The 24850-nt window shown below is 39.8% G+C and overlaps 1 protein-coding gene and 1 long non-coding RNA gene across 10 annotated transcripts in view; one reads left to right on the top strand and one right to left on the bottom strand.

Annotated features, from left to right (window-relative positions):
* Positions 1-258: 258 nt before the first annotated feature.
* On the bottom strand, positions 259-20944 carry LOC105477615 (histone-lysine N-methyltransferase SETMAR). 4 transcript variants are annotated; one of them, XR_011620194.1, is made up of 4 exons: positions 20392-20709; positions 10056-10919; positions 5271-7635; positions 259-344 (listed from the first exon to the last, which is right to left on the bottom strand). XR_011620194.1 is itself a non-coding variant. In XM_011734163.3 (3 exons), the coding sequence occupies exons 1-3, from the start codon at positions 20890-20892 to the stop codon at positions 6601-6603; spliced, it is 2055 nt and encodes a 684-aa protein (XP_011732465.2). In that variant the 5' UTR covers positions 20893-20944; the 3' UTR covers positions 2365-6600. The 4 variants fall into 4 exon arrangements, 3 of the variants coding, with proteins under 3 accessions (XP_011732465.2, XP_011732464.2, XP_070948214.1); XM_011734163.3 differs by lacking the exons at positions 259-344; positions 20392-20709 and adding an exon at positions 20737-20944 and having other exon boundaries at positions 2365-7635; XM_011734162.3 differs by lacking the exon at positions 259-344 and having other exon boundaries at positions 2365-7635.
* The window catches only part of LOC105477617 (uncharacterized), a 502411-nt gene continuing 498336 nt past the window's right edge, over positions 20776-24850 (top strand). For 2 of the 6 annotated variants that reach the window (XR_011620197.1, XR_011620198.1), the window contains exon 1: positions 20781-22651. This is a non-coding gene — a long non-coding RNA (uncharacterized lncRNA). Of the gene's footprint in view, positions 22652-24850 lie in introns of all 6 variants that reach the window. The other 4 variants (XR_011620199.1, XR_011620195.1, XR_011620200.1 and 1 more) reach the window with 4 other exon arrangements.

Raw genomic sequence — 24850 nt, 5'->3', positions numbered from 1 at the left:
GGAACAGCTGTCAATTAATGTGTCTCTTACCTATTTAACTAAGCACTTCTGTCCAAATTCTCCCTGCACTCCAAAGCTGTGTCACCCTCTGATGGTGGTAATGGCCCAACCCAAAAAGGTTGAGAGCATTAGGCACAGTTATGTTTTGTTTTTGAGGACAGAAAGTAAGTGGAATAGCATTTTCCTGGGGCCTAAAGCGTTCTCCCAGAAACAAATGTTCAGAGTCACAAGTTACCAGTCTCCAAACCAGAGGTACCAGGTGGTGGTTGTCCTCCTCCTCCTTCTTCTGCTCCTCCTCCTTCTCTTTCTCCTCTTCCTTCCTTTTCTTCTTTTTCTTCTAATACCTTTATGGAGATATAATTCACATACCATAAAATCCACCTAATTAAAGTGCTTTTTAGTGTAGTCACAAGTTGTGCAACGATCACAACTAATTCTAGAATGTTGCATCACCCCCAAAAGAAACCATGTACTGCTAGTAGTAACTAGCAGTCAATCCCTATACTCCTTCCTGCTCCCAGCCCTGGTAACCACTAATCTACTTTGTATCTGTATGGAGTTGCCTATTCCAGAGAGTTCATGTAAACAGAATACCACAAATGTGACCTGTTGTGTCTGGCTTCTGTCACTTAATGTTTTCAAGGGTCATCCATATCAGGGCATTTTTTGGTATTTCATTCCTTTTTATGGAATGGCCAAATAATATTATGACCAAACAATATTCCATTGCATGGATACTACATTTTTCTTTAATCATCCATCAGCTAATGGATATTTGGGTTGTGCCTACTTTTCTTGCTCTTATGAATAGTGTTATATGAACATTTGCATGTACTTTTATGGCTAAATAATATTTCACCATATGGATACTACATTTTGTTTATTCATTCATTGGCTAATGAATATTTGTGTTGTGTCCACTTTTTTGTTGTTATGAATAATGCTATATGAACATTTGTGCATACTTTTTTTTTAAGACAGCATCTTGCTGTGTCATCCAGGCTGGATATGCATACACTTTTTGTAGATATGTTTTCAATTCTATTGGATCCATGCCAGGGGTGGAGTTACTGGGACATGTGGTAATTGTATATGGGCTTTGAGAAACTGCCAAACTGCTTTACAGAGTAGTTGCACAATTTTGCAGCCAACCAACCAACCAATAGATGAGGCTTCCACTTTCTCCACATCCTTGTCAATGCTTGTAATTGTCTTTCTTCTTTCTTTCTCTCTCTCTCTTTTTTTTAATAGGCAGGTCTCCTTCTTTCACCCAGGCTGAAGTGCAATGGTAGGATCATAGCTCACTGCACCCTGAGCTCCTGGGCTCAAGGGATCCTCCTGCCTCAGCCTCCTGAGTAGCTTGGACTGAAGGCATGCAGGCATGCACCACCATTTCTGGCGCCAAAACATTTTCATTTACAGTAGACTTTCATGGAACAGTTTTAGATTTTCATAAAAATTGAGAAAATAATACAGAAAGGTCCCATATATCCCACAGCTGGTTTTCCCTATTACTAACATTAGTTATGGTACATTTATATTACATTATTATACACATCATTATATATTATTATATATTGATACATATATATGATATACATATCATTACATGATGCTACATTTGTTACAATTAAGAACCAATATTGATACATCATTAACTAAAGACCATAGTTGATTCAGATTTTTAATTTTACCTGTTTTGATTCTAGAATCTCACCCAGGACACCACATTACATTTACTTATCATGTCTTCTTTGACTCCCCTTGGTTGTGACAATTTCTTAGACTTTTCTTGTTTTTCCTGACCTTGACAGTCTTGAGGAATGTTCAAGTATTTCATAGATGACCCTGTATTTAAATTTATCTGATTCTTTTCCTCATGATTAGTCTTGGGTTAAGGGTTTGGGGAGCAAGACCAGAGTTAACGTACCATCTTTATCACATCCTGTCAATGGCATATACTACCAACATGATTTATCACTGTTCATATTGACCTTGATCACCTAGCTGAGGTAATTTGTCAAGTTTCCCCAGAGTAAAGTTACTCTGCTCCCCTCCCTTTCCTCCACCCTCAACTTTCCATTCTACACTCTTTGGGAGGAAGTCACTATGTATAGCCTACACTAAAGGAGTAGGAATTTATGGTCCCCCTTTTTGTGGGCAGAGTAGCTACATAAGTTATTTAGAATTCTTATGCAAAGTTAGATTTGTCTTTACCCCATTTATTTATTGATTCAATCATTTATATCAGTATGGGCTCACAAATATTTTATATTTTGTATTATAATCCAGTACTACTTTATTTATTTTCTTGCTCAAATTATTCCAGATTTGGTCACTGGGAGCTCTTTCAATTTGTTTCTATACTCCTTTGACACCCCCATCAATGGTTTCTTTTTTTTTCTTTTTCTTATTTTTTTTTTTTTTTAAACATTTCCTTACTTTCTGGCACTGCAAGATACTCCAGTCTCAGCTTGTTGATTTCCTTCTCTAGTAGCAGAATTAGCCATTTCTCCAAAAAGCCCTGATTTTTGTTGTTGGAGAATGGTATAAAAATCAAGATCTGGGTGCTAAGTGTGCTCCTTGCTACTGGAGCATCATTGCTTCTAGACTCTCTGAGCTGACAGAGAAAGGAAATATATGTGTGCATACTAACTGTAATACAGACACTAATCTAGAAATATTTCTATATGTAACCTTCTGTATCTATATTAAGCTAAATGTGAGTTCATGCTGATGTCTCAAATTGATCTATTACCACATGAATCATCCTTCCTTTGCTTAAATGTAAATTCCCAATCCAACAGTGAGAAACCTGGCTCCCACGATCTGCAATCAATTTGTTTAATTCCAGTATATACGTAAGGCAATAGCAGAGTTGTTAATATCAGAATTGTACCCTGTTAAGGCTCAGAAAATGATACCCCAATGTATAGTCTTTTAACATTCCTCTAACAAGCACTTAGAATTAAAGGAAATTGAAAAGCCTTCGAAGCTGCCCAAGAATCGAGGCCTGTCTGGCTTTCTCTTGTTTCTCATCCTACTCCCATAAGTGCAGGGAGGGGCTCTCCTGAAGTTCCCTTCTCTGACTGAGGAAAGTTCTTCCAAAAGGAATACATTTGTTTGGAGCCTCCTCCCTAGGAATTTCAACAAACAACCAGGAAAGATTTATCACCAGAGGAGATTAAAAGTTGTCACCACACCAAAACAGGCTATTGCCTATTCTTCAGCAGCAATAAAAAACTCCTAAACAACTTTTATGACCTGAGAGACTTTATTTACATAAGACAATCTTTGTTCACCATGCAGTTCCTCCCCTTTTCCTCCCATAACTTGTCATCACCTCCCCTTCAAGCCCCTATTCATTTTATGCTATAAAGCCTTCAACCATCTGCCCCCCTCTTTGAGTCTCATATTTTTCTGAGGCTTCCACGTGCATGTACATAATTAAAATGGTGTTTCTCTTCTTAATCTGTTTATTGTCAGTTCATTTCAGCAGACTTAATTATCAAACCTCCAGAGGGAATGTTTAAACTTCCCTACCCCATGGGAAACAACTTGTATCAGCTAGGAACTGCTTACATGCAGTTCCTTTTGCCTTTAGTCTTACAAACTCCAGTAATTTCCAAAGTTACTTAGATCAGCACCTTTCACCCCTACTCTCGAGTTTGTTTCTACATTTGTACTAATAGTTATGTTCTCTTGTCACAGTCTGCATTCCTATGATTCCCTGACTTCTTAAATGATTAAAATTGTTTACATAGAATTTTGACCCTTTGTGCAGTAAAGTTCTATGTTTTCACAAATACACAATGTCATGTATACACCATCACAGTATCACACAGAATTGTTTCATTGCCTTAAAAATCTCCTGTGCTTCACCTATTCATTCCTCCCTCCCCTCAAACTCTGGCAACCACTGACATTTTTATTCTCTATTGTTTTGTCTTTTCCAGAGTGTCATATAGTTGGACTCATAGTATGCAGCCTGTTCAGAATCACTTCTCTTAGCAGTATGCATTTAAGGTTCATACGGGACTTTTTTTGTGGCTTGATAGCTCATTTCTTTATTGTTGAATAGTATTCCATCATATGGATGTACCAGTTTGTTTATCCATTCACTTACTGAAGAAATGTGTGTTGCTTCAAGTTTTAACCAATTATAACCCTGTTATGAACATGTGTGTACTGTTTTTATGAGGACAAGTTTTCAAATCAGTAAATACCTAGGAGTGAAACCATTCCAACTGTCCCATAGAAATGATATTTAAAAGTTTTGACATAAACATGGAAATTGACCCTTCAGGTCTTAAAACTTGAAATTTACATTTGTCTCATCTGAGTTCCTTCCTCAGCAAACAGATCCTCAGGCAAGGGACTTAAAACTCACCAGATCACCACATCGAAACAAGATGCCAGACACCCTCATTCATCATAATTGCTTTTTTTACCCTCAATTTCTTCCCTCAGTATATAAGCCTCCCCAGTTGTAGTTGGTCAGGGATTTGAGACTTTATCTCCCATTCTCCTTGGCTGCAGCACCCAATTAAATACTTCTTGGCAACATTCATTGTCTCAGTGATTGACATTCTGTGTGGTGAGCAGCAGGACTGAACCCCTGTCATTTTGGTTAACAGGAGCATGATTGCTGGATCAATGCTATGTCTAGCTCTTTAAGAACCCACCAAACCGTCTTCTAAAGAGGCTGAACCATGTCACATTTGAATGAGCAATGAAGAGTTCCTGTGTCTCCACATCCTTGCCATCTTTTGGCATTTTTAGTGTTTTCGCTTTCTACCATCCTAGTGGGTGCTAAGGGATAACTTATAGTTTTAAGTTGCAATTCCCTGATGACAAATGATGTTGACCACATTTTCACATTCATGTTTATTTTTGATGTCTATTCAGATCTTTTGCCCATGTTTAAATTGGGTCATTTGTCTTATTTTTTTAAAGTTTTTTTTTTTTTGAGAGGCAGTCTCACTCTGTCACCTGGACTGGAGTGCAGTGGTGTGATCTCAGCTCATTGTAACCTCCACCTCCCAGGTTCAAACGATTCTCCTGCCTCAACCTCAGGAGTAGCTGGGATTACAGGTGTGTGCCACTAAGCCCAGCTTGTTTTTATAGTTTTAGTATAGATACGGTTTTGCCATATTGGCCACGCTGGTCTTGAACTCCTGACCTCAGGTGATCTGTCTGCTTTGGTCTCCCAAAGTGCTGGGATTACAGGCATGAGCCACTGCACCTGGCCCTGAGTTTTAAGTTCTTACCTGCTTAATTGTCCTTGCTAGAAACTCCAGTACAATGCTGAATAGAAGTGGTGAGCTTGGAGATCATTTTCTTGTTCCATATCTTAGGATAAGAGCTTTCAGTCTTTCATCATTATGTATGATGTTAGCTGTGGGTCTTCATAGATGTCCTTTCTCAGGTTGAAGAAGTTCCTGTTTACTTTAGTCTGTTCACTGCTTTTATCACGAAAGGCTGTTGGAGTTTGTCAAATGCTTTGTGTCTATGGAAATCATTATATATTTATTTTTTGTGAATTATCCCATTAACAGACTGGATTTACTGATTTTCATATGTTAAAACAACCTTGCTTTCCTGGGATAAATCCCACTTGATCACGGTGTATAATTCTTTTTACATCTTGCTGAATTTCATTTGCTAGTACTTTTTTTTTTTTTTTTTGCCTCTATATTCAAAAGGGATATTGGTATTATTTTTCTTTCCTAGTAATGTCTTCGTCTGGTTATGGTATCCATGTCTTCTTTATGCATGTGTGCCTATGTATGTAACCCTAGGCACTCTAAAACGCAGGGCTCAGGGCATGAAACTCTCTTGCTCAGCTCTAACCCTTCTGGTCACCTCTTTGTGACTTTTTCCCCCTTTAAGTCTGCCATTGAAGGACATTATATCCTAATTACACCTGAATAGAAGGGAGAACTTTGGGTCACATGCTACAGACAGTTCTCAAGACTAATAATTTACATTTATTGAATACTTTCTATGTACTCAGGCATTGTTCTAACCCCTTTGCATGTGTTAACTCAATCTTCCCAACTAAGGAAACTTTCACTTGGAAAGGTTCAGTGATTTGTTCAGTGGTAACACACTGGAGAATGACTACATTTTAATTAGGGCAAAATTTTTCATTTGGCCAAGAACAAAATCTAATATCACTGATACTTTGTGAATAGTAATTTGAAAATTAAAAAAAAATTTTTTTTAAAGAAAAGCTTTGTTCTTCAAGTGTGATTGTTATTATTCTTGGGCCAAAATGTTTTTCAAGGTACATATTTCTACTCTTTTAAAAAAAAATTATTTTATTAGAGTCGGGGTCTCACTATGTTGCCCAGGGTGGTCCTGAACTATCAGACTCAAGTGATCTGCCCACCTCAGCCTCCCAAAGTGCTGGGATTACAGTTGTAAGCCACCATGCCAGGCCACATTTCTACATTCTTAATGAAGTCTGTGGAATCTACTTCAAATGCAATTTTAATTTATGTTTCAATTCTATGAAGATATTGGGTTGGTGCAAAACTAATTGCGGTTTTGGACCGTGAATTTTAAATCATTATAACTAGGCTCAACACATTTTTATTAATCAAAATAGGCACCATTACAATCAACACATTTTTGCCAACGAGAAATAAGTTGGTTTATTCCTGTAGCATAAAAATCCGTGCTTCGGGATTTGACAAACTCTTGGAAAGCATTTTCTGCATCCTGCTGGTTGTGGAAGCGTTTTCCCTGCAAAAAGTTGTTGAGATGTTTGAAGATGTGGTAGTTGGTTGGCAAGAGGTCAGGTGAATACGGTGGATGAGGCAAAACTTCATAGCCCAATTCATTCAACTTTTGAAGTGTGGGTTGTGCAACATGCGGTCGGGCATTGTCGTGGAGAAGAATTGGGCCCTTTCTGTTGACCAATGCCAGCTGCAGGTGTTGCAGTTTTTGGTGCATCTCATCGATTTCCTGAGCATACTTCTCAGATGTAATGGTTTCACCGGGATTCAGAAAGCTGTAGTGGATCACACCAGCAGCAGACCACCAAATAGTGACCATGATCTTTTTTGGGTGCAAGATTGGCTTTGAGAAGTGCTTTGGAGCTGCTTCTTGATCCAACCACTGAGCTGATCGTCGCCGGTTGTCATATAAAATCCACTTTTCATCGCACGTCACAATCCGATCGAGAAATGGTTCGTTGTGGTTGCGTAGAATAAGAGAAGATGACACTTCAAAACGACGATTTTTTTGATTTTCAGTCAGCTCATGAGGCACCCACTTATCGAGCTTTTTCACCTTTCCAATTTGCTTCAAATGCCGAACGACTGTAGAATGGTTGACATTAAGTTCTTCGGCAACTTCTCTTGTAGTTGTAAGAGGATCAGCTTCGATGATTGCTCTCAGTTGGTCGTTGTCAACTTCTGATGGCCGGCCACTACGCTCCTCATCTTCAAGGCTCTCATCTCCTTTGCAAAACTTCTTGAACCACCACTGCACTGTACGTTCGTTAGCAGTTCCTGGGCCAAATGCGTTGTTGATGTTGCGAGTTGTCTCTGCTGCTTTACGACCCATTTTGAACTCGAATAAAAAAATTGCTCGAATTTGCTTTTTGTCTAACATCATTTTCATAGTCTAAAATAAACATAAACAGCAAGTAAGATGTCATTAGCAAAAAAACACAAAGAAATGCCCATTAAAATGATGTATATGACCACATTTATTTAAGAATGTATTCCAATATTAAATGCCAAATTCCAACAATGCAAAAACTGTTACTACTTTTTTTTTTTGGAGACAGAGTCTCGCTCTGTCACCCAAGCTGGAGTGCAGTGGTACAATCTTGGCTCACTGCAATCTCTGCCTCCTGGGCTCAAGTGATTCTCGTGCCTCAGCCTCCCGAGCAGCTGGGACTACAGACATGTGCCACCACATCTAGCTAATTTTTGTATTTTTAGTAGAGATGAGGTTTTAGCATGTTGGCCAGGCTGGTCTCAAACTCCTGACCTCAAGGGTTCTGCCTGCCTAGGCCTCCCAAAGTGCTGGGATTACAGATGTGAGCCACTGCACCCAGCCCCATCTTTTAAAATTTGAATCTTATAATTATAAAAATGTTACTTTATCATGGGAAAATAGGCAAGTGGAAGTATATTTTTAAATGTTTTCTCTCAAAAGAAGTGTCAACATTCTTAAGAATATGGCACTGAAGCAAACAAATGCAGTTAACTTGCTGCTTAGAAAAGACTTGGAATAAAGACTCTTTGACTCTTACCTTAGGAATCGGGTTTCTAGGACTAAGTGCTATATAATAAACTAGTGCCTGAGTACAAAAAATTTTCAGGGGTCCACATTCAGTCAGTTGTCTCTGGCAGAGGCACTGAGTTGGAGGGGGCTGTTTGTGTCCTTGTCTCTGAATGGAAGATTGTCCTCTGGGAATATCTCTGCTGTTCAATAGAGAAAGGCAAAAGGACATAGAAAAGGGTATCTGCAGAATCAAATGGTGAGCCAATCATTTTCCTTCTGACCATTTCTGTATTGCTTCTGAAGCAGCTCAGTTATTAGGTGAGCTTGTGAGTGAGAAAAAGCACATTTTCGAGTGAGGGATACAAACTACCTTACAAAAAGCAGGACTGCTTCAGAGACATTGAACTAACAGAGGAAAGTTGGCATGGAGAAATGATTAATTTGGAGGAAAATTTTTGATACTATATATTTGTAATTTGGGGCATGTAACTAGGACCATTTGTTCACAGAGAACCATTCCATATAACGTTATATGAACACGAAAACCCTAAGATACTTAAAAACAACCCAGCTTTATTGAGATATAATTCACATGCTATACATTTCACTCATTTAAAGTGTACAATGTACTTATATTACAGAGGAATAGTGTTATATATAACACGGATTCCTATAATGTTGAAACTGCAAGGCCTCCTAGTGGTAGGGTTTAAATGTACTAGAGAAGAAATTAAATTACTTAATATCATAGGGGCTCTAGTAATTATTTTAGCTTTCAAAATGTCTGATAAACTTACATAGTAATTTTTTTGGCAACATCCCTGCTTTAAGGAAGGTAGTTAGAGATGTTTGATGCTCTAGAAGTTTAAATGGGATTATAAAACTCCCATCTCCTTCTGTGGTGTGGACAGCGTTATTTTTCTGTTATTTATACAAGAAGTGAGGCTGTTTGAAGTTTTGAAGCATAACTTCACAAGATTTGGAGTACAGCCAAGTATATAATGAAACATTTACAATGTGTTTCCTTTTCTGACTTTTGGTTACAACATGTAAGTCATTTTCATGGTTATATTTTTCACTACTGGTGGTACTTATTAGGGTTTTAGCAGGTGATGGTTAATAATGCGTTTTTCCTTGATTCATGCTTAGAAACAATTAAGTAGGATACAGGAGTCAGACAGAAATCAAAATGTCAGCTTTATTACTGTTAAAATTGGTTGGAAAGCAGGTTTAGGTATGCAGCCACAAGGGTTTCTTGGATTATTAGGTTCGATGTTAGTGCTAGAAAACTTACAATAACAGTGGCTTAAACAAGGGAGACACCATTTCTCACCTGAAAGTACAATGGTGTCAGACCATGACTGGCAGGATATTCTACAGTACCAGACACCTAGACTCCTTTTAATCTTGTTGATTTTTCTATGCAATGGCTTCCTTTCCCAGGGTCATCCTGGGGTCTAGGATGACTGCTCCAGTTCCAGTCATCATGTATACATTCCAGCCAGAAGGAAGAAAGAGGAGGTGAAGGGCAGGATATCTCCATTTAAGGACTTGTCATTTTTGCTTATATCCCATTAACTAAAACAGTTACTAAGACAAATCTAACTAGGAAAGTGAATATTCTGGGTAGTCATGTACTCATGTTAAATGGAGAATTCTATTACAGAAAGGGAGAAAAGATACTGATGGACAACTTGTAGTCTCTGCCACATTCCTGAGTTCAACTTACATAACTAGGCAGAGGCAAAGCTAGCCAACCACTGTCTTCCACTAGAGGGAGGCGCAAGCTGCTTATCACTGAACAGACTCACCTCAAGGGTCAATCGCTTGCAGGAGGGGAACACAGAAGGGGCTGAGCCACACATGCTGGGTTCCTTCTCATTTCCACAACTGATGTTCGACTTTTCTAAGGGGCAGTACAGAGAACCGTCAAAAGGCAGGAAAGCAGTACATGATTTGGCACCACAGTAACAAGGTTTTCTTAGTTTCCCATTATCTAGCCTTTCTTTGTCTTCACTGCCTGTTAGATTAAGATATCTTCCTGAATAATCATAAGAGAGTTCTTCTTCTGGCACAATATCTTTGGCTGCAAAAAGTGCCAACTTAGGTACCATTGAGTCAATTCGGACAGGAATCATCAAAAGGTTTGGCTCACAAGAATGATTAAGGAATCTTCCAATATTTCCTATATAAGTAGGGTCAACAAATGTTTCCATTACCTGCCCAGTATAAACATGTTCCCTGATGGCTATAATGTAGTTAGAGTCAGATTTTGTTTGTAAGTGAATTCTTCTCTGAACTTCAGAGAATCCTAAAACCTCACCAGCATATTCACAGACAAACCTTCCTTTTGGTATAAATTCCAAGGTACGAAGCCCCCAGCCTTTTCTATGCGTCTTGAACACTTGGAAGTGGAACTGCAGACCTTTCTGGACCACTCTGTTTCTGCAGTGGTCACTGCATCGGCACAGGACATTGCATTCAAAAACAGGCTCTGCATACTTTCCTCCAGATCCTATATCTCTAAGGCATGAGTTATCATCATAGTTCTCTCCATGGCGGAGACAGGAGCAAGTGCCAGGGAGGCAGGGAGTTTTGACACAAATGCATCCGGGAAAGGTTATTTGAGTGGGATCAATGTCTGCTCCAGGTCCAACTACATGATCAGGAGTGTACTGTAAAAAATATACACACTGTAAGTGAGCATGGCATGTCATATATTTCCTATATATTCCAAGTAGTTTTTGACTGGGACCCATTCTAATTCTAACATATATAAAAACAGTTCAAAACTGACAAAACACAGTGTACTAAGATATTGTCCAAAAAGATCTTTCTTCAATAAAACAAGAATTTTTTTTTTTTTTTTTTTTTTTGAGACAGGGTCTTGCTCTGTTGCACAGGCTGGAGTGCAGTGGTGTGATCACAGTTCACTGTAACCTGGGCTCAAGTGATTCTCCTGCCTCAGCTTCCTTACTTGCTACAGCTACAAGTGGGAACAACCATGCCCAGCTAAGATTAATTTTTAGAATTTGTGGTTTTATTTTAGGTTATGTATAAGGATGAGTTGGGCATTATAATACTTAATGTATATAATAGTATGTTATATATAGGTATGCATAATGACATATACATGTATTTATATATGTATTATGTACGTATAAGGACAATAAGAAAAACAGTATTTTTTTCTCTTATCAGAAACGGAAAGTTTTGTAACTTATTTTGTTTCACTCTTAGCTTTGGATGTCAGAAAACTCAGTGCTGAATTTAGTGTCTGAGTACAGTTAAGCATTTTATCCTTAGCTTTTGATCTCTTTTACCTTTACCTTATATACATGCATATATGTATTTTAATTGTGAGTTACCTCAGATACTAGTTGGGGATGAGAAAGTCATAAATGACAAGTCAATTGCACACAGAATTCCAAAAATGCTATTTCTTAATTAGATATTACTAGATATTTAAATTTATTATAGATGTACACTTGTAAAGAAATTCTGTTCTAATTAAATGGGAAAGGAATATAAAAAATTACATTTATATAAAATATAAAAACATTACATTTATAAAATGTTATATAAAAAGAAGACAATCCTCAATCTAAACTCTATGTGAAGCCTGATCTCTGGTTAGATCCTCATTAGCATCGTGAAGCATATTTTCAAACTGTGATTTCATATTAAAGTATCTCTCATGAACCCAGATTTTTTTTATGTATACAGTAATTCTTGCTTACATAAAACCGAATCCATTTTATACCTGCTTTATTCCAAAAAGGATTTAATGAGACTCACAAACAGGTAAGATAAATGAACAAGTAAGGACAGTAAGGTGAAAGGGAAATAGAGCAAACAGGTCCAGTGAGCTTAGACACACAGTGTGTGGTAGAAGTAGACTGGACATTTGGCTCTGCCTAAGAGCTGCCAATTCAGAGAAGGATATATGATTAGATACGCAGTTTGCCCTGCCCGTAAGGAATAATCTCATTGTTCAGAAGCGGCACTGACTTTTTTCAGTATTGATACCAGGAAGGAATTCCACCAATGTGTTCTTCTAAACCATTCTTTTCCAGGAAGCAGTTTCATGGGCTTTTAAAATTCTGGTCCTCAATAAAGGCTGCTGGGATCCCACAACAGCAGAGTCGGGTAAGAGCAGTTCTGCAAGGAACGAGTTGCATGGCCTTTCATTGGGGATAGATTTTAAAGCACCTGGAGGAACGTTTGCACCATGTCTTCCAGTCAATCCTCCATTAATATTTTGTCTCCAGTCCAAGCTTTAGAAAGGTATTGAACAGCAGGTAGTTATACTCCTTGTGGAGGCCTCAGGTGGAGCTATGTAGTTAAGTGCAAAACCCTATGCTAAAAAAAACTCTGAGCTGGGGAGGATTGACATCCTCTTGTGAAAGATGAGGAGGACAACCAGTGGGAGGAATTGTGGGGGAAGGCCAACATTCTGCTTAAAAAGTCATTTGGGGGTGGAGAGAGGAAATAGCTTTTGTTTGTGTTGTTTCTTACAGCTTTAGCTTAGCAGGAATATCCTAAATGGATAAAGGATGGGTTAGAAAATGATGCTCTATCAGTCAAACTCAATGACTGCTGTTTTATATAGAATCTACCTTCAGCTTTTTAAAGGTTCAGTGTTGAAATGTAAATGGTTACTCAGACATTTTAAAAAGTACTTGTAAAACGAAGATCTCTGTTAAACTTTTCATGTTAAACTTGATTTGTCATTAAAGGCGCACATAGTTTTAAGGTATATATAAATCACTAAACGCTAAAGTTTTTTTTTTGACATGGATAACTTCTTTTAAAATCAAGTCTGACTTACTGCAGTTTTCTAATCAGGAAAGCAGGTGAAAAACAGTTTTATTTAGTTATTTTTACTTACAAATTTAAAAAGATTTTGGAGAATCTCATGATATTTCTTAAAATTCTGCAATTAAACTTGCTGCACAATCTATAATCCTCTAGGGACTTATAGATGGTAGCTAATTCCAAATGAACTGCAGATACCTTCCAAAAGGTAACAGAGACTTCTGGGAAAAATTCCTGTTTAAACAAATTTTTTCCCCTTGATGGATATAATAACTGATCCTGATACCAATAATTGCTTTGAGTCATCTTATCTTCATGTTTCCATTTTCTCCTCCATAAAAGGTCAATAAAATATCATTTCAGATGATAATGACTTATAAAATGACTATACTCAAGAATAATCTGGCCGGGCGCGGTGGCTCAAGCCTGTAATCCCAGCACTTTGGGAGGCCGAGACGGGCAGATCACGAGGTCAGGAGATCGAGACCATCCTGGCTAACACAGTGAAACCCCGTCTCTACTAAAAAATACAAAAAAACTAGCCGGGCGAGGTGGTGGGCGCCTGTAGTCCCAGCTACTCGGGAGGCTGAGGCCAGAGAATGGCGTAAACCCGGGAGGCGGAGCTTGCAGTGAGCTGAGATCCGGCCACTGCACTCCAGCCTGGGCGGCAGAGCGAGACTCCGTCTCAAAAAAAAAAAAAAAAAAAAAAAAAAAAAGAATAATCTTTTGAAAACCTTAGTCTAATTTAATATCTGATTATGTAATTACCCATCTTTAAAGGTATTTACATATTGAAAAGCTATTTATTATTTTCAGAAATAATGTTAGGTCATTGTCCTAACATTCTATTCAAATATTTACATGCCATGTGGTTAAACTTTGAGTAGTCATGTGCTGCGTAATGACTTTTCAGTCAGACTACATATATCTATATACAATGGTAGTCCTGTAAGATTAGAATACAGTATTTTTACTGTATGTTTTCTATGTTTAGATACACAAACACCACTGCATTACAAGTATCTACAGTACTCAGTGTAGTAACATTCTGTGCAGGTTTGTAGCCTAGGAGTGATAGGGTATTATCATACAGCCTAAGTGTGTAGTAGGCTATACCATCTAGGTTTGTGTAAGTACTGTGCACTCTATAACATTTGCATAATGATGAAACTGTCTAATGATGCATTTCTGAGACTGTTTCCCCATAGTTAAATAATAGTTGTTTCTGGAGTATAACTGTATCTGAAAGCTAATGTAAAGTAGGTTACAAACTGGGAGTCAGCTGATATGACCTAAGCCAGACTTCTGCTGAAACAATTAGGGAAGAGGCATTCTCTTTCCACTAGAATTGTTCAACTGTAGTGTTTGCCTGGCATTTCCAAGTTCCGCCACATAGATGAGGCCTACTGAGTGGGTAGCCTACCACAGAAATGGGGAGCAGGGGTGTGAAGGGGGAGGGTGGTGGGAAGAAGTATCTGACAATACTTTTAGAATTATTGGGTCCAGACATGCCTATAGTTACCACTTTTGGACTTTTCTGATTTGAGGCAATTCCTTCCCTTTTTTGTTGGAGCCAGTTTGTATTGTTTATGTTTCTTGCAAACAAATGAGTCCTGACTGATACACCCTGGGTAGAAGCTGAGGATGGTTTCAGGAAATGGTTAGAAAATGTACTCTGTTAACCAAAAATAAAATTCTAAGTCTCCTGATCATCTGAACAGACCCCTCCTCTCAGCAAGAGCATTCCAAAGCTAACCTGAAAAACTGGTTCAGGTCATGATGGGAAGGGGGCGGGGGTCAGACATGCCTCATTATACCCTCTTCCCTTTTGGAATTACTGATAGAACAGACTCTTTAAGTCTGATAAAAAACATTTACAATCTATTCTCTCTGAAGCCTGCTACCTGGAGGCTTCACCTGCATGATAATAAACCTTGGTCTCCACAACCCTTTATCTTCCCCAAGACATTGCTAAGTTTTTAGATAATAACAATTCCTTCAAGCAAACTGTTAATCAGAAACTGGAAGCTTCCGCTTCCAGCTGTGCTGTCTTTCTGGACTGAACCAATGTACATCTTACATGTATTTGACTGTTGTCTCATGTCTCCCTAAAATGTATAAAACTAAGCCATATCCCAACCACCTTGGGTGCATGTTCTCAGGATCTCCTGAGGGCTGTGTCATGGTCCATGGTCACTCATATTTGGCTCAGAATAAATCTATTCAAATAGTTTGCAGAGTTTGACTCTTTTCATAGACAAGTCAAAGGTGTAAATGGTCAATGAACAAAGATGTCTTCAATTAGGAGGTTAGACTAGAGCAAAGTATGCAGGAGACCACTCAGGAAAACTCTATGACTATGGTCTTGAACTGTGAGGAAGCAGCGGAGAGCTTCCTAGTGTAGAACATGGAATGCTCTAAAGGAGATACAAACTACAGCCAAGTATTAGCACTGTGATTCTGGACAAGTGACTTGTTAGGCTTCAGATTAGTTGCTATAAGACAAGGATAATACCCACATTTGGGGTGCTATCATGAAATTTTAATGAAATAATGCTGGACTCCATGTCAGACACTTTATAAAAATATTGGCTTCTTTCAGTTCTTCTAGATATTACTTTTAGATGTGATATTTAAAACAACATATGTTTCTGGCAAATTACTTAACATTACTAAATATCTTATTTATTTCACAGGTTTCTGTGAAAGAAAAACTGACAGAACAGGCTTAAAAAGCTTACTCTAGGGATTAGCACATATATGTTCGATAAAAATTTTGCAGGTAGTATATAGTAGGGTAGTGAAGAAAATAAGTTCTGGAGTTAAACATTCCAGGTTCAAACATATTCAAACCAAAACTGTGTCTAGGAAGTCATCGGACTGTATACCTTTCCTCCATTACTTCTCCATTTGAGTGGGGAAAAGCTAAGAGCTGACCCAGACCAGACTTCTTTCATTTATCAAGTATTACCTTACTGTCTGCAATATGCACATACAGGGATTTAGAAACAGTCAGAAAAGTATAAAGGACATGGAGAATGGGATTTTTTTTTTTTGAAGATACTGCTGCCCAGGCTGGAGTGCAGTGGCATAATCATAGCTCACTGCAGCCTCCAACTGCTGGGCTCAAGGTCAGCCTCCCAAGTAGGTGGGACTACAGGCATGCACCACCATGTCTGGTTAATTTAAAATACAACGTTTTTGTAGAGATGGGGTCTCACTTTGTTGCCCAGGGTGGTCTTAAACTCCTGACTTCAAGTGATTCTCCCACCTTGGCCTCCAAAAGGGTTGGAATTACGGGAGGGAGCCACCATGCCTGGCTGGGATTTTTAAAATTTCCTGCATTTTTTTTTTTTTGTTGTTGTTGAGACGTAGTCTCGCTCTGTCACCCAGGCTGGATGGAGTGCAGTGGCCGCATCTCAGCTCACTGCAAGCTCCGCCTCCCGGGTTTACGCCATTCTCCTGCCTCAGCCTCCCAAGTAGCTGGGACTACAGGCGCCCGCCACCTCGCCCGGCTAGTATTTTGTATTTTTTTTAGTAGAGACGGGGTTTCACTGTGTTAGCCAGGATGGTCTCGATCTCCTGACCTCGTGATCCACCTGTCTCGGCCTCCCAAAGTGCTGGGATTATAGGCTTGAGCCACCGCGCCCGGCACGTTTTACTTTTTCTTCGTATGTATCAAAGCACAGAATTACTCATGCAAGAGCTGGGAATAAATGCAAAATGATCAGGGCAAAATGATATATTGGAAACAAGCACTGGGTGAAGAGTTCAAGTTTTCTGACAGAAAACTTAAGAGAAAATACACTCTTGTCTTGGCTATTCCTGTCTGCAATACTTTCTTTCTTCTCTGAAATAGACTTAGTTAATAGCATGAACTTCAGGGTCTAAATGACACAGACTGTAGGGCTCTCTAATTGTGTTGAATGTGTAGGTCTTACCTTTCTAACAGATATGTGTCTCAGGGAAAAGCATGGTTATGAGGTTTGGAGTGTGGCATGCTGATGGGGGTGGGGTTCCTATCCATAGGACCAGGCACACAGCAGGTGCTCAAGAAGCATTTTTTGATTGCCAGATTGCAGCTCTTGATACTTTTTTTTTTTCTTGATACTTATTAACGAGAAGTTTGACTTTTCTGAATCACATTCTGTACTGAAGACCCAGAAACTGAAGTATGACACTATAATATTCTAGGCCTAAAACCTGGGCCTCTGAATTATAAAGAAGTGCTGTGAAAATCTTCATTCCTTTTTTGGTTGTGTTAAAACCCCAGCTACAAGAATCTTTGTACTTGGCCTCTAGCCTCATAAGTTTGTTTTTCCTCCAAGCAGCTATTAGAAGACTGTGAGCCAGATAATTCTTGTCAAGGCCTGCTGAGATCTTAAAAATAATGTTTGAAGCTGGTTTCAGAGACCTGAAAAATGGTTAGATCCAACTGTTAGCTCAAGAAAATCAATTAGTTTATTCTCTACTTGGCTTTCAACACTGATGACATTATGATATGCTTGTTTCCAATATGAACATTTGAATTTCTTTTTGCTTTTTCACACAGTAGCCAAAGGCAAAACAGACACAAAGTTATTTTTATCTTGAAAGTTTTTCATGCCTTAATTCTTATGTGTGCATATGCCTGTGAAGGCAGGGTTTGGAGCAAGCAAGCTGTTTTGACCTTTTATAAGAGTGGTTTTGTGTTCCATGAATATATGGAAGAAAACGACTTGAATGCACTTTTAGGCTTGTCACTTAAATGTTTTAAGCATGTTTGATCTTCTTGGTAAGAAAGACAATAAGGTCTCTTAGGAGGGGATCCTGTCTTATTTTTGTAACTCTATCTCTATTGAGAACTGTGCATGTACAGAGATAGAACACTGGGGGACTGGGTTTTAATGTCCCAGTTTTCATTTATGCCTACCAACTGTAGACATAACAATCAATCATAAAGCTTCCTCTTGTCACTCCTTTCTCCCCTTTTAAAAATAGATGTGTTTAATATACTCTGCGAAATATAAAACCTCAAGATTTTATGGACATTAATGATTACAGTGATTCTAAGGGAGATACTTATATTACTTATTTTTAAATAATGCTTAAAGTGAGTTAATTAAAAAATATGTCGGGCAGTTTTACAGATTGTTCTTGGATATGGCAAAGAAAAATATGACCCAAGATTGTAAATAGAATAGCCTCAAACACACACACATACACACACACATATATATATATATATACACACACACAGGCACAGCAGGAATATTGAAGCTAATCATAACAGTTGTAAACACCTTGAGGGTAGAATGTGTTTTTCTGTTTGTTGTATTCTTTGCAGCCCAACCCACCACCTTGCATATATTTAGCTCTCAATTTGTTGAATTAAGAATGGACTAGAACAGTGGTTTTTTTAATCAGTGTTTTTGACCAGGAACTCAGCAATGCTTAGTGCTGAGTAAGTTTTCAGGGACCACTGTTTAATATTGGGCCAGCCAACTGTATTATTAACATAAATTGCCAAAGGTAGTCTGGGGAACAATAATAATTTCTGACATTAATCTTATTCTACTCTTTTGAGGACTAAACTCTGATTTTTTTTATCTTGCCCAAATTCCTACCTAAGGCACCTGAGGAGTCATGCCTCACAAACCATAAAATCTCATCAGAGGAGTTTTAATTTTAACCCTATATAGCATGGTCTGCTTTCTAACCTGACTCTGGCATAACATCACATAACAAATAAAGGAAGAAATCAAAATATTTTAACCCCAAATATATTTCCTTGCCATATTTTGACATTGCCCTGGAGGGTTGTCTCTTGTGGGAAAAATCCACACTCTATTATAGAGAATCCCCTTTCCCCCTCTTTTTCTTTCTTTCCACAACCAGGAGATAATAAACTAAGAGCGAGGCACCTTTTTAAGTTCGGTAAGAAACACTTTCCAAACTGCTCCCTCTGAAGTCGGCTGAGAGTTTCCTCCGCACAATAAAACTTGGTCTCTACTTGGCCTGGTGTGGTGGCTCACTTCTGTAATCCCAGCACTTTGGGAGGCCGAGGTGGGCGGATCACTTGAGGTCAGGAGTTTGAGACCAGCCTGGGCAACATGGTAAAACCCTGTTTCTACTAAAAATACAAAAATTAGCTGGGCGTGGCTGTGGGTGCCTGTAATCCCAGCTACTTGGGAGGCTGAGGCGGGAGAATCGCTTGAACCTGGGAGGCGGAGGTTGCAGTGAGCTGATCGCACCACCACTCTAGCCTGGGTGATGGAGTCAAGCTCCGTCTCAAAAGAAACCCCTTTATCTTAACCTAAACATTTCTATTGATCCCAGGTCTTCAGATAAACTCTACCAATTGTTAACCAGAAAAATTTTAAATCTACTTATAGTCTGGAAGCCCCTCTACCACTTTGCGTTGCCCTGACTTTCTGAACCAAACCAATGTACATGTTAAATGTATTTGATTGACGTCTCCTCTCTCCCAAACGAGTATAAAACCAGGCTGTGCCCTAATCACCCGGGACACATGTTCTCAGCATCTCCTGAGGGCTGTGTCACAGGTCATGGTCACTCGTATTTGGCTCAGAATAAATCTCTTCAAATATTTTACAGAGTTTGATTCTTTTCCTTGACATCTTTGAAAGCTGCTATTGAATCTATTATCTTAACTGATCCTCACAAGATTCCTAGGAAAAAGAAAGGGCAGATAGGGTTCATTGTTGATAATGGATGGCTATGTATTTTTAAATTATTATTTTCATTTTGCAGATGAATAAACTCAGGCTCTGGGAAGTAGCTAAGATGGCTAAGCTCTGAACCATGCGGATTACCTGAGGTTGGGAGTTTGAGACCGGCCTGACCAACATGGAGAAACCCTGTCTCTACTAAAAATAAAAAAATTAGCCGGGTGTGGTGGCACATGCCTGTAATCCCAGCTACTCGGGAGGCTGAGGCAGGAGAATTGCTTGAACCCGGGAGGTGGAGGTTGCGGTGAGCCGAGATAAGAGATAATGCCATTGCACTCCAGCCTGGACAAGAGCGAAACTCAGTTTCAAAAAAAAAAAAAAAAAAAAAGAGTAGAAAGGGCTTTGAGAAGTTAATAGCAGCGAACATTTACTGAGTTCTTAGAGCAAACCAGAAAGTGTATTTTCCTTGCAATTTTCAAAGCAATCCGGAAGAGAGGTACCGTTAGAACTGGAAGACTCTAAGGCTTAGCCAAAGCTAATTTATACTTGCCCAAGAGCCCACAGCATGAGGGAGACCACAGCTAAGGCTGACTCGCGGGGCTGTTTTTATGCACGACACCGGGTGCTATCCACTAACAGGCCCCACGGCTTATCCTACCTGTGAGAGACACCTGAGACCGGAGAGGTAAATGACTCCCCCCTTGATGCCTCCTTGAGTTCTGAGGACAGGTCTGGGACAAAAAGCCGGGTTCTCATAAGGCCTCTGGTTCTGCGCTTCAGGGAATGGACTGAAAAGGACAGCACCCTTGCTAAGGTGATGCCGTGGGTTAACAGAAAAAGGCCCAGGCCGGGGCATGCACACCTATTCCCGCGCACCACCGGTGTGCTATAAGAGAAGACAAAAGGTCGCGATTGGGAGGCCGTCCCGGCGAGGCTGCTTGAGAAGGAGACCACGTGGGGGAGCCGCGCGTCTGCCTCCCGCGCCGCCTGGCCCCGCCCCTACCTGGAAGGGCGCCGGCGCGGCCCCCGGGGGCCACGCGCCCACCGGCAAGTTTTCCTGGCCGCACGCGACATCCAGCTGCTCAGTCGGGGCCTCAGGCTTCTTCTTAAACTCCGCCATCCCACAAGACCCTGTCTTCTTCGCCGCTTCCGCGAACATTTACCCGCCTCACGCAGCGCTTACTACCCTGACAGGCCTGGGCCGCGCAGTGGATGCTGGGACTTGTGGTCCCTTGGACCCACCGCCTCATGGGAATTGTAGTTCTTTTCTCCTCACGCGAGGCCTGTGAAGGCGCTTCCCTTCCTTGACTTTTTGGGTCTGGCTCCCGCTTTGATTTGAGCCAGAGGCACCACAGATAATTACAAAGCCGTGTAAGGTACGGACAAAACAAACTGAGGTGCTTTCGTTTTTCCTGGGAGCATCAGAGAGGGGGCTTTGGAGGTGAGGTCATTTGTCCGGGTTTTTGAGGACTCAATGGACGTTTGTGGAGTGGAGGCAGGGGTGCGTCCTAAGCCGAGCAGGGAAATACACACCAAGGTTTCTAAAGATCTGCGACTTGCCGGGAAGTTGACTGACATGTGATAGGGTTTGTGCCAAGGCGATAGCCTCACAGGTTGCCTTAAGGAATTTGTGTGGGGCATGCTCACTCCCTGATGGAGATATCTGTGCCCCTTTGCCTGTCCTTTTCTCTCCTCTCCATCCCTCTACCCTCACCCCTCCAAGCCCCTACCCTGCCAAAGGATTCTGATAGCTTAAAGACTGCTGAATCTGGTGGAGCATTTTCAGCCTCACTGAAGCTCTCTGACATGATTGTCCTGCTTCTCCTTGAAACTGTAAACCAAAAATAAAATTCTAATCCTCCAAATCATCTGAATGGACCCCTCCTCTCTGCCAAGGTTAACCTGAGAAACTGGTTCACGCCATGATGGGAAGGGGGGTCCAACATGCCTCATTATGCCCTTCTTCCTTTTGGAATTCAGGAAAAGCCAGCCAGCATCAACATCAACACAGACCTTAAGTCTGATAAGAAACATTTACAATCTGTTCTCTCTGAAATTTGCCACTTAGAGGCTTCATCTCCACGATCATATTTGGTATCCACAACCTCTTATTGCAACCCAGACATTTGTTTCTATTGTTTCTAGGTCTTTAGATAATAACCAATTGCCAATCAGAAAATCTTTAAATCTACCTATGACCTGGAAGCCACTTCTCACCCACTTCTAGTTGTCTGCCTTTCCAGATCCAACCGATCTTACGTGTATTGATTGATGTGTTATGCCTCCCTAAAATGTGTGAGAGTAAGTTGTATCCCGACTACTTTGGGCACATGTCATCAGGACTGCCTGAGGCTATGTCAGGGACGCATTCCTAAGCTTGGGAAAATACTCTTTCTAAATTGAGACCTGTCTCAGATACTTTTGGGTTCACAAATCCTTCTGACCTTGCAGTTTCTGAAGTCCCACTGGCCTAAACTTGCTTCCATCTTGCAGACCTTTCTTTGTTAGTATCCTCTTGTTGTTCTCCTGTCTGACTGTTTCTGAAAAGTGGGTGTGATTCTGGGTTCTGCCCTTGACTTTTTTTTGGTTGCCCTTCCCTGGTCTTTCTCATTAATAACATCCACTCCCACGGCTTCAAATATAAAGGATTAGGTCACCAGTCTCCAACTCAGATCAGACATTTCTCCTCAAATCCAGTTATGCGTATTCAGCTAATGATTTGGCATTTCTGTTTTCTGTCCTACAGGCTGCTTAAACTCAAAATAATCTGAATTGACTTCTTCTTCTGCCAATCTTGCTTTTTCTTCTTTAAAGTTAACTGGGAAAATAATTTGTCAGCTACAGAGCCACTAAAGCAACACACCAGTTACTCTGTATTCCTTCTCTTCGCTAGACTCATATAGCTAAGGACGTGGTGGGTAAGTCTTGTTGATTCTGCCTTCATCATGTTTTCATTTTTGTCTCTTCTCACTTAGTCCTAGGCTCTCTCATTTCTTGCTTGGACTTTGGAAGTTACTTTCTTTAAGTCTGTCATTCTTCATACCCCCAAATCACCCTACTGCCACTGCTACAATGACCTTTGAAGATGCTTGTCCAGTTATTATATTTTGCTGCTTAGAGTCTTGTTTGCTCCATTTTCTCTTAGTTTACCTTCTATGTGCTGCGTTATAAGCCTTTGAGGACCCAGACTTTACCTATTTCCTTGGTCTCTGTTGCTGCTGTTCTCTGTTGGAACCCCTTGTTCTGTTGATGTTCCTTCAATAAGCCATTCTACTTGGCCTATGGGCCTTTGTCCACATTGTTCTTGTATCTTCAGTGCCTTTACCCAGGACTGTCTGTCTGCTCAGCTCAAGTAGTCCCTTCTCTATATCCTTCTTTACCCTGTTTCCCATAGCATTGGTTACATTAGTTCTCCTACTTTATAAGCCATTTCTTATGTTCCCTGCAACTATGTAATGTAAGCACAGGCAAAAAAACCCATCTTATTGAACTCGTAAAAATTACATGTATATTGGTGGAGGGTGGGGAAATAGATAGGGAAACATTTTGTTTTAACTTAAATGATTTTGGTACATTTATATTCTAGTATTTTGGTTTAGGGCCAAAAGAGAAAGAGAGAGAGTGTGTGTGTATGTGTGTCTCTCTGTGTGTGTGATTTCTACTGATTAGAGCTCCAGGTCAAGCTTACTCTGAGTTTCGGCTTGCAATGTAACGGACAAATAACTATATACTTACAGAACGTGATAGAAACTGTAAGAATATTGTGAGAAAAGAATTATAAGAGCCATGAGGAGAGCCACACTCCTGTATTTGCTGACTGTTATGCCGTTTTTAGTTTTTGACTCTTTCTTGGTAATACTGTCTGCTATTTGGAAAGTTTTTTTGAAAGTTCCACTTTATTTTATTTTTTCGGAAGCTGTCAGCAGTGGTGCTTCCAGAATAAGATATTTTGTGCATATTGGCCCTTTTGTTTAATTTGTTTTTATCTTGCTGGCAAAGGATCCAAAAGTATTTTATAGAGTATGAGATTAAAATAATGAGAGGATGTTTGCAGGCTGATATAACCAATCTTCAGAATGCCAAGCAGTCGGTCTTTCAACTTTGCGGGGTCTAGAAATCTGTCTTATTTTCTCTAGACACCTGCTTTTCATTGACCAGGAACCTTGATCTTCAGAATTTGTTCTGAAAATGATAGATGGTGGGAAAAATGTATTTCTGGACATTAATGAATTGCCCTAATAGATTTCCGTATATAGGTTTTGGAACTGAATATTGCGTTGATTATTCAGATTTCTTTCGGATTTTTCACTGGCAGAAGAGAAACTAATCTGATCAGTAATAATAATAAAAAAAGAAAACAATGCAATATGGTAAAACTCTGACATTTCAAAAGTTCAGTTATCTTTGGCTAAATTATGAGGTATGACTATTTGAGCTTTACATTTATTAACAAAAGTGGTCTTTAGTTGGGGTGTTTTTATGCTTTTTGGTCAGGGTTTTTAAGAAGTTCTGCATGGCTTTGTATTCAGAAGGCATTCTTTTATGAAAGTTTCACTAGCATTATCTAAGCTTAATATTCTGGGATGTACTTTATTGCCAGTGATGAAAGGACAAAAGTCAGCAGAAATTACTTACGTATTTGTTAGCATTTGAAACATCTTAGCCTTTTAATAAGAACTATCACAGCCAGGCACAGTGGCTCATGTCTGTAATCCCAGCGCCTTGGGAAGCTGAGATAGGAGGATGGGGGATGGCTCGAGGCCAGGAATTCCAGGCTAGCTTGGGCAACATAGCCAGACTCCATCTCAAAAAAAAAAAAAAAAAAAAAAAAAATCCAGGTATAGTGGCTTGTGGCTGTAGTTCCAGCTACTAGGGAGGCTGAGGTGGGAGGATTGCTTGAGCCCAGGAATCTAAGGCTCCAGTTAGCTATGATTGTGCCACTGTACTGCAGCCTGGATTGGGCGCCAGAGAGAGACCTCCTCTCTAAAACAAACCCCAAACACTTGATACCAGTAGATACCAAGTAGGCATAGTATAGGAACTGAATCCTCTCATGAAAAAAGATTATTGCATGAAATCATTTTGAAAAGAATCATGGTAATTGATACTTTTGGGAT

This window comes from Macaca nemestrina, chromosome 2 (assembly GCF_043159975.1).
Source record: "Macaca nemestrina isolate mMacNem1 chromosome 2, mMacNem.hap1, whole genome shotgun sequence".
In the NCBI taxonomy this organism is placed as follows: domain Eukaryota; kingdom Metazoa; phylum Chordata; class Mammalia; order Primates; family Cercopithecidae; genus Macaca; species Macaca nemestrina.
The sequence above is the reverse complement of the archived record's forward strand: the minus strand, read 5'-3'. Positions and strand labels throughout refer to the sequence as shown.

What these genes read in the sequence shown, in the direction of transcription:
- LOC105477615 (XM_011734162.3), bottom strand. Translation starts at nt 20,589, where the DNA reads ATGCCCCGGCCTGGGCCTTTTTCTGTTAACCCACGGCATCACCTTAGC. An exon ending in GTCTCAGGTGTCTCTCACAG is followed by an intron (nt 10,920 to 20,391) that starts GTAGGATAAGCC and finishes TATTTTTTACAG; the next exon opens with TACACTCCTGATCATGTAGT. An exon ending in GCAAGCGATTGACCCTTGAG is followed by an intron (nt 7,636 to 10,055) that starts GTGAGTCTGTTC and finishes TGTTTATTTTAG; the next exon opens with ACTATGAAAATGATGTTAGA.